This window comes from Mus pahari, chromosome 2, assembly GCF_900095145.1.
Source record: "Mus pahari chromosome 2, PAHARI_EIJ_v1.1, whole genome shotgun sequence".
NCBI lineage: Eukaryota > Metazoa > Chordata > Mammalia > Rodentia > Muridae > Mus > Mus pahari.
This window is the reverse complement of record NC_034591.1, coordinates 152723348-152733340: the sequence shown is the minus strand read 5'-3', so window position 1 is coordinate 152733340 and position 9993 is coordinate 152723348. Positions and strand designations below refer to the sequence as shown.

At 44.5% G+C, this 9993-nt stretch overlaps 1 protein-coding gene across 1 annotated transcript in view; it reads right to left on the bottom strand.

Annotated features, from left to right (window-relative positions):
- The window catches only part of Dera (deoxyribose-phosphate aldolase), an 84505-nt gene that overhangs the window by 52665 nt on the left and 21847 nt on the right, over positions 1–9993 (bottom strand). The window contains exons 2-5 of the mRNA XM_021190720.1: positions 6892–6989; positions 5450–5597; positions 4322–4417; positions 1991–2125 (exon numbers count right to left, since the gene is read on the bottom strand). Of these exons, the coding sequence (XP_021046379.1) occupies positions 1991–2125; positions 4322–4417; positions 5450–5597; positions 6892–6989 (477 nt within the window). The remainder of the gene's footprint in view (positions 1–1990; positions 2126–4321; positions 4418–5449; positions 5598–6891; positions 6990–9993) is intronic.

Genomic DNA, 9993 nt, shown 5'->3' with positions numbered 1-9993 from the left:
AATGTGCATCTGGATTTATTTAAAATATGCATATTTACATTATCTAAACTCTGAAATCGTAACTGAAAATCTGTGACCAAAGGCATATAAGCAGAATACACAGAAACAAGAACATATATAAAATATGACTTTCAAGAAGGATTAAGGACACCCAAAGCACACACAAGCAGCAATACTAACGGGCACAAGTAAAAAGAGATATTTAGGACTGTCAAGAACGGTAGTATACATAGGAAAGTGGGAGGACATGGGAGAGACACGAAATGTTGCTAACTCTCCAAGCTGGAAAGCATGCAGCTTCACTCGCAGCCAGTGATGGAAGCCACGTAAATGACTTAGTTCAAGACAGCAGGATGCAGTCAACAGAATGCAGAGGTTTTCGGATGGGGTCTTTCTTTCCTTCCCCTGGGGAGGATGTGTGAAGGCTGGATCTTCTAAAGCCACCTTAGACAATGGTGTGTTCCTGCTGTGGTGGTAGACATACACACCACAGAACTGGGAGATGGAATTGGTCCAGGTCTCCGGCATAACTCTAAATACTTCCCTCTGAGTGCCCTGGGACTAGACTGAGGACTGAATTTTTGTTACATTGTAAGTAAACAAAACTCAGTTCATAGGGGCCAAACAGCAGAACAGGTTTGACAGAAAAAAAGTTTACAGATATACACTATCAAACCTTCTCTCTGACACCTAGTTTCAATATCTGCAATCTCAGTTAACAGGAATCAATGTAAGGTCTGAAAGTACTAAATGGAAGGTTCCAGAAATAAACGGCTCATAGGTTTTACAGGGCAGCCGTGGTGAGATCTCATGCTGGCCATGCTGTAAGGTCCACAGTTACTGAGTCACTAAAGCCATCACAGTTATCGGATTGATACGCCTCAGCTAACAGTGGCACAGAGGCCAGGAAGATGGCTCGAGGGTTAAGAACGCCAACAGCCAAGCCTGATCACCTGAGTTTGATACACAGAACACATGCAGAGGAAGGAGGCCAACTCCCAACCTGCCCTCTGATCTCCACAGCCACTCCCTGGCATGTGTAAGTCCCGCCCTCCACAGCCACTCCCTGGCATGTGTAAGCCCCGCCTTCCACATACTCCCTGGCATGTGTAAGTCCCGCCCTCCACATACTCCCTGGCATGTGTAAGTCCCGCCCTCCACATACTCCCTGGCATGTGTAAGTCCCGCCCTCCACATACACACAAGTAAACAAATGAAGTAAGTGATCGACTGACCCTCCATACTTTAAAATATATGTTTTACTTGGTATGCATATCTATTATCCTGGCATTAATTTAGTTCCATCTAAAATGTTAAATTACTTGCTACGGTAACTTTTTCAGAGAGCACTGTATTTATTTTAGTTATTAAGATCCTCATCTTTAGGATATAAGATATATATAGGAATAGACAAAGTTCATTTGATTGTTTCATACCTCACTGTATAACAGCATCCTGTTACTAGAATGGACATTATCTTATCACATCTTGGCATGATGGTGAGACACAAACCCTACAGATGAATATGCAATAACATTTAAGGTAGCAAAAAGGCATTTAATAAGCTTAATATTAGCTCACATCCTCAAAGTCCACAGATATTAACATGAAAAAGGATAGTGTCCCCCAACATCCCAGAGTCAACCTTGCTTAGAGGCCTTGCCTACAGTGATCTATCTACTGAATAACGAAACAGTACAAAAGTGTAGGAATTCTTCCAAAAGAGAAGCAAATTAATAATTTTTAAACTGAATTTACTGCATGGGATGACCGTGCCCCTAACGACACAGAGGGTTGAAACCTGTTCCTGCAGACAGAGGAGGGCCTAGACTTATAAGGGAATCAAGAGGAACACGCTAAGCCATGCTTCCTCTGACCATTGACTTGTGACTTTGAACTTGATTCCTAAGTCCTGCTGTGTCCCGTCCAGATCTCCCCATGACCCACCAGGAAGGGCTGGGGCTCCCTGGGAGCAAGGACCTGCACCTACCTTCCCACTGGCCCGTCAGCACCAAGGTCCTGTTAATGACCACGTCGATTTCAGTAGCTCCATCCTCCACTGCCAGTCTGACCTCTTCCAACCGAGTCTTTAAATGAGTCTGTCCAGCTGGAAAGCCAGTGGCCACTGGGAGAGATTTCAAAGAAAGAAAACAGAGAGGGAGAGGATGAGGGAGGGGAAAAAAAAAAGGGACAAATTTTAATTGGTCAGTTTGTAAGTACGGCATTTAAAGATGAGGCATGAACGGTACTTAAACGTGACTCACGCCACACAGGACAAAGTTGGAGTGGCGGGATAAGTGTGCATACATTTTCAGGGACATGATAACATGATGCTCTCTGGAAGACCTGAGGTTAAGTTGCTGCAGAGATGTTTGGATGGGACGCGTAATAAGTATCAACTAACTAAATACATCAGCTGACTTTCTTTTTCATTCACCCATCTCTGATTCTACACAGGGTCTGTTGCCCTTCCCTTCAGTTATCACTCCTTGGGTCTGCTACCATAGGCCAAACACATCTCCCTGTTACGTAAGTGACAGGTTGAATGTCCTGAGATGGTGAAAACACTAAGATCTACAGAGGCACAGATTCAAATATGTTGGGAGCCCTCTCGGAGAGGCTATATATAGACATGTACATGGAGAGAAGGCTTAAGGGTTAAAAGCACTGACTGCTCTTGTGAAGGACCCAACTTCGGCTACTAGCACCCACACGGAGGATCTAAAATGCCGCCTTCTGGCGTCTGTGCACATTCACAGGACTTGATACAGAACCCATGAAAGCACAAACATACATGCATAAAAAATAAATCTTAAAAAAATATATTGGGAGGCAGAGGCAGGTGGATTTCTGAGTTCCAGGACAGCCAAGGCTATACAGAGAAACCCTGTCTCAAAAAACCAAACAAAAACAAAACAATATATATATATATATATATATATATAGTACATCATCTTTCCTTAATAAGTAGCTGATCTTTATAAACTGTGTTTTCTCTTTCTTCTCTCTTCTCTTCTCTTCTCTTCTTTTCAAGACATGGTTTTTCCATGTAACCCAGGCTGGCCTTAAACTACCAGTAATCCTCCCCTCAGCCTCCGAAGTGCTAGAATTGCATGCATGTCCCACCACACCGGGTTCAGACTGCTTATTGAAAGCACCAGGATATCCTTGTAGCCTTTTAAAAACTAGAATCTAATACTATCTGTCTCCACGTATCCATCCATTCATCTGTCCACTCATTCTCTATGTATCCATCTGTTCATCTGTCCACTCACAGACACATGCTTTAGGAGACTTTTATAGTCTGTTTATTTTTCATTTATCCACTTAATATGTGTGTGTGTGTGTGTGTGTGTGTGTCACACGTGAGGTCAGAAGACAACTAGGAGGAGTTGGCTGTCTCCTTCCACTGTGGAGGCTTCAGAGATCCAACTCAGGTAGCCAGCCTTGGCAGCAGGCAGCTTTATCTCACTAGTGGCCCTTCTGGGTTTTAGGGATCTGGTTTCCACCCTCGTTTGCGCTGTACTTCCTAGGTTTGTTGGCTTTGTCTTTGCTTTTTGACAACAGCTAACTTGAGGCTGAACATGCCATGCTGTTTAAAACCGTCCAGAGCTAGCACTGTCATCAGAATAGAGCCCAGGCCACCAGCCATCAGCGTCCCGCCCAGCCTCCCCTCCCAACGCTACCTGTCCACAACCAGCCTGTCCGTTCCCGGCTCTGCTTCTGTGCCTTTCCCTGTGCTGGCTCCCATGTAACTACCATTCCCTGCTTAGCAGACGTCAGCTCGCCCTCACTTCTCAATGCCCAGTGCACCCATCACCTCTGCTGGGATGATCCTCACTGTGCAGCCCCGGCCTTGGCTGAGGGAAGCATTCTCTGCTCAGTTCCATGAGCCACACACATGCAATGGAGTGCAGAGACGTGTGTGTGCATGAAACAACCGACACCGTGACTATAAATCTGATGGCCATCATAAAACCCAAGCCACGGTTCTATACCTTTAGGACTTAATATATCAAGGGTTAGAGTTGGTGGTGTTTGTCTGTTTTTGAGATCTTACTACGTGGCCCAGACTGGCCTCAAACTCAACAGTCCTCCCCCTGAGCTCCTGAAGAGATGTGTGACATCATGCTTACTTTAATATCTACATAAATTCACTACATAAATTTAGCACACATTAGAAATCATGAATCAACACAACTAGGCCTATGAAGTTAATGTAATCACAGTATAAATTTATGGGGGATAATCCATGCCAACTGAGCTAAAAAAAAAAAAAACTTGAGCTTATGTTGAAAAATCACAAGAGTAAAAGTCTTACCTGAGGCTACGGGGATGCTGCAGCCTGCAGCCTTCAATGCCTTCACAGCGTCGCACACCCGGGCGGGATAAACGCAGACTGCAGCTGTGGTGATGCCTGTGTACACAAGCACAGCAACCTAGTTTACCTGGAGCTCGCCTCGCACACCACGCCTTCAGTTATCATTTCTGGGACAACACTGGCAGGGAGCAAATGAGAGGGACAAATGCTTGCCCCAAGTGGCTGCAGTAAAGGGGAAAAGATGGGTGTTTGTGTTTTGTTGTATAGACCTGGGGATGGAAACCGAGGCCTTGAGCACTCAACACTGAGCTACATCTCTGGCTCTCATAAGATAATATTCTAGTGTCAACTGGAAAGAAATGCAATAACGTGGTCGACTGAAAGCCCGTGGACTGTCTGTGATGCCTGCACTGGCCTGGCTCAGAGCCTTTCCCTGCAGGCGCAGCAGCTGGCACTGCAGAGCCAGGAAGCATATATCTACACAGAGGATATCTGCCTCCCAAAACTGGCCCGACAAGTGACTACACCTGTGGCCCTGACAAGATCTCCTGGGGTCCCAGATCTTGGTTTTCTCACTTAGAAAATAGACACTACCACCACCCCTGCCACCCTACCTGATGCCCACCACCACCAGCCTGTCTCCTCCACCTTTCAAGTTTGAAAGCTCAAAACTCAAGGCAGCTTTTCAACAGTTTCTCTCCTGTACACTAAGAGAGTAATAGGAGGTTTTTTGGTTGTCTGCATATTTGTTTGTTTTGATTTGTTTTAAATTCTAACAGTACTCTCTGCATTTTATTTGCAAATGCATTTCTTTGACCTCATATGTGATGTGTTCATTAAGTGATGAGACCAGCCTTTTCCCTCAGGGCGATCGAATGAGAGCCTGTAGTTCAGAGCCACTAGACAGACACGATCACAAACTGAAGAACTGAGGAAATGCTTGACCAACAACTTCAGTTCATAGATGCAGAACCTGATCTGGAAACAGGGCTTGGTGTCTAGCTTTGGCCTGTCTGCACACACAGAAACAGAGGTGTACCAGGGATTACCACAGCACACCAGCAGGTGACCATCAGCCCGTGAGCTCCCTGCAAGCAGGTAAGCCCAGTGCACTGTGCACAGCCTCACCTTTGTCGTCCATATTTAAAGCTTTTAAGAGGTCTGCCCGGATTGGATATTTGGCTTTATAGCAGAGTCGTTGAACGTTGGAAAATGTGTCATCGCCAGAAAGCGTGGTAAGATCTATAAACGTGACAGCTTTCAGGAGCCACGCAGCCTAGAAGATAAGGAGAAGCAAGGGAAGTCAAAAGGAAAATGCACCTTGAACCCAGTTAGAGAGGAGTGAAACAAGGGACAAATGGTAGGGTTCACAGCCGGCGGCAATGCTACGGTAAGGCGCTTTCTGATACAGGGTATAAAAGGAGCTCAAAAATGTCCAACGGAGGCCAGCAAGATGGCTCAGCAGGGAAAGGAGCTTGCTGCCAAACCTGAAGACCTGAGTTCTAGCCCCAGAGTACACACAATAAAAGGAGAGAACTAACTCCTACAAGTTTTCCTCTACCTCCATGTTCCAGGGTGCACATGGCACACAGCACGCACACATACATACATACATACACACACAGGCAAACACATGTGGACACACAGAAACAATTTCAATTTTAAATTATTTTTAAAGGAATGGCGATCAAGATGAACATTAGCCAGAACAGAACAAAAGAGCAGAGTTGGTCTTTTTTTTTTTTTTTTTTATCAGAAACTCCAACTGCAGCCTCTGCTCGCTCCTGCAGTTTCTCACATTTCCAGCTCATCTGCAAAGAGCCAGCCACAAATGTGGGACATGAGACACAACGTGAGTTCACCCTCTTCCCCGGGACCCAAGGGGACGCAGTATTTTCTGAAATCTCGAAGTCCCTTGTTTTTTAGTCCAACCCTCATAGTCTCTAACTCACTCTAAAAAAGTGTTCCTTTTATCTTTTCAACCAGGATGGGCAGGTGGGACATGTCACTTTAGAGACCTCCATCACCACGTTCTGCCTCTCTTGTGAAATGAACTCCGAAGTCCTTTTAGGCCTGCACAGCATGTCTGTGACTGTGGTGCACTAAGGAAGGTGCTAAGGAAGAATGCCACCAAACATCAGTTTTGGAATTTTGAAAAGTGATCTATGAAAAGAAATAGTAAGGTAACTCCTACCTCAGGCCTCAACAGTGGACACACCAGGTGTAGATGTTTACGGCTTGAAAATTAAAACAGAAGACAGCCAAGAAAGCAGTCTGAGAGTAATAATAAATGTGTTGAGGAAACGTACAATTTAATTCGCTCATGAATAAAGATGCCTCAAATTCATTGCGGTTTGGCCACTCAAGAATGATAAGACTCTTAACTTGTTTGGATAAATGCGTTATCTTTCTCTAACCCATCATCATCATATATGAATTATTAAAATAAGCTATGGACAGCTGCAATCATTTAAGTCTAGATGCATCTTGAGCGAAACTCAATACTGTGGCCTCGAGGGAAGGGGCGTGCACTGGGAGGGTTGGGACAGAATGCTCATGAGGACCCATACCTGCCATTCCTTCTTCACGCTTCTGCGGGCCTGGATCTGCTCGGCCCGCCTCAGCACGGCCGCGTGATTCACTTGAACTTTGGAGATCCAGCTAAGATCTACAAAGGAAAGAGCGACACTTGTAAGTTTTCAGAGCTCCACTGTCATTTCTAGTCATTATCAGTCATCTTTTAAAACACATGGGGTTGGGTCTGCAGTGTATGCCTGATAAACCTGACTTCAATCCCTAGAGCCAATAGGGAAAGAGGGAAATCATTCCATAAAGTTGCCCTTTGGCCTGCACACACACTGTGACATGCATAAGCCTGATCATACACATACACAAAATGATAATAAATATATTCTTAAAGTCATGCTTCTTTTCCGGACAATAACATATACACAGCCCTGTAGACAGCCTAGTCATCACAAGGTACACTTCATGTAAAATCAAGTGCATCTGAAACTACAAGAAGCTGTACTGATTAATTACACACAGAAGCGCAGCAGTGGGTGTGCCCTCTCCGGGCACACACGTCTCCCCTCTGACAGAGAAGACTTATTTGTGAGTGTCTAGTCCGGGAGAGCAAATGATTAATAAATACTTAAGTGAATTAGTGAATACTTAAAGGCATCTTTGATCACGACCCACTTACCGACAAGATTAATATCTGCTAGATGCTGACAGGATATAGCCCATCAAAAGAGAATTTTTCAAAATGTACTACAAATAACAGTGTAGCAGGCATTCAAAACCAGGAAAGAAAAAAAAAAATCCCACCCAAAGCTGCAAGAGATATATTATATCTCTGGCACTACTGCTTCAGTGTGGCCCGACCTGTGTTGTAGATTTTGTTTGAGCCTTGCTATACATAGTCAGTGGACCCCCGTGGGAAGTCAGCTCTCTGGAGGACATAGCACTTGGATGCATCTCTACCACAGAATGTGCATGGGATTTCTGAGTAGAGGGGGAACTGCTTCTCGTACAGACTTCAGTAGAGTCATGGCCTCCCCCTCGGGAGTCCAGGGTCTGGTGCCCATGACTATCAACTCCACCCATGGGGCCTCCAGCTAAGCTAGATGTATATTTGATTACCTGTTGTAGATGACCTCATCTCTACATCACTGTCCCTCCCCAAGAACCTCATGGTTTTTAAAAAAAAGAATCTTAAAAAACAATAGCCACATGAACTGTCTCTCACTAACTACTTATTAGAAAGGACCTAAGTGAAGAAGGGTTTACTCTGGCACATGCTCACATGTCTCTGTGTATTTGGGAATAACAGGATTTCGGTGGGATCGTGTAANAAAAAAAAAAAAAAAAAAAAAAGTGTTCACCTTGTGGTCAACCAGGAAGCAGAGAAAGTCTAACTCAGAAAAGGGACATAGGTTGCTATAACGGCTCAGAGGGTAAAGATAGGCTTGCTTCGAACCCAGACAACCAAAGCTCAAACCCTGGTACACATGTGGTAGGAGAGGAGGGTGTATTCTGGAGCTATGTCCTCTGACTTCTATACATAACTATATGGACACACACACACACACACACACACACCACACAGTCAAAGAAAGGAAGAGAAAAAGTGGGGGAGCATGGCGGGATGCAACGCTGCCAGTGACCTACTTCCTCCAGGGAGACCCACTGCTATCGTTTACCACCTGTTATTAATTCCATCATATGAATTACGAGTCCATCAAGGGAATAAATGAGTTCACTCATTCATTCATTCATTCATTCATTTGGTCGGTCAGAGACTTTATAATCTACCTCCCTCTGGAGACGCCCTCACAGACACGCACACAACTGTTCTTCATCAATCCTTTTACAGTAAAACCCACACCTGATGAACATCACACTAGTAACACAATCCTAAAGAATTCGCTCCTCACAAAGATGAGATCTGGGACCACCAGGACAATTAAGTAGGTCTTCATCAAAACTGCTTTTTTTTTTTCCCCATTTCCAAATTTGTGGATTCCTACAAGTATCAATATTAACAGTATAGAAACTCAAAATCTGGGTAAGACTGAGTTATAGAAGTACTATTATTCAGTACTATTATTCAGTATCACTAAAGTAGGGACCACATTCGGATGGTATATTTTTCACTTCTGATTAAATTATTTTGTTAGCTGAAATCATTTAATAAAGCAGATTTTCAACATTTCCATCCATCTGTTCTGCTCCTTAAAATATCACTTTGTCTTGCTTCTTTGTGAAGCCAACTCGAGAGAAAACAGATGCCTGGGTCAGGCAGCCTCTTGCCCCTTCTTTCTACCACAGAGAGAGTGGATTCAAGGCAGAGTCCCGGACAGTAGGATTAAATAGAGATTGAGAATGCACACAACTCTTAAGACCTAGAAGAACCTAGCTCTACCCAAAAGTAAGGGACGTTTAAAAAAATTAAAATTAAAAAATTAAAATTAAAATTGAAAACAATTAAAAAAAACTCGTCAATTAACCACTACTACAGGTGACCAAGTTCATGGTAAAGACTGTCTTAGGGACAGTAGAACCGACTGGAGCTACTGGAGCCAAGAGTTGTATAGAATCGTAAGGCTCACGGCCAAGAAGCTGAAGCCAGCCAACCCAGGGCTCTTCCCTCAAGGCTCCTCACTCCTCTCCACCCCTCAGACCACTCAAGTTGGTGGGAGCCCTCAACCAAACCTCAAGGGCCCGCCCACCAACCAATCCCTCTGCTTCCCTCTAGAACGCTGTTCCTCCCTTTCCCTCCCTCAAACACTGGGCTCCAGGGTCCCTAAACAACCAGCAGTTTCCTGAGTTGGTGTTTTATTCTGTCTCTGGATCTTGTCTCCTGTTTCTTCCTTCTCCCTAGAAGGTCCTTCCTTACCTTGTATAGACAATGAACCCCGACCCACAAAGACTCATTTCAGGAACCGAGAACATAGCTCAGTTGGCCCAAGTCCTTGACTAGCAGGCAGAAGGCCTACATAAACTAGCCACAGTACATTCACTTGTAATTCTAGACCTTGGAGAACAGAAGTGTATAAGGTCATCCTCAGACAAAACAGAAGATTCAAGGCTAACCTGGGCTACGTGAGACCTGTGTCAAAAAGGAAAAGAAAGATAAGGGAAGGGGAGAGGGGGAGAGGGGTGGGGAG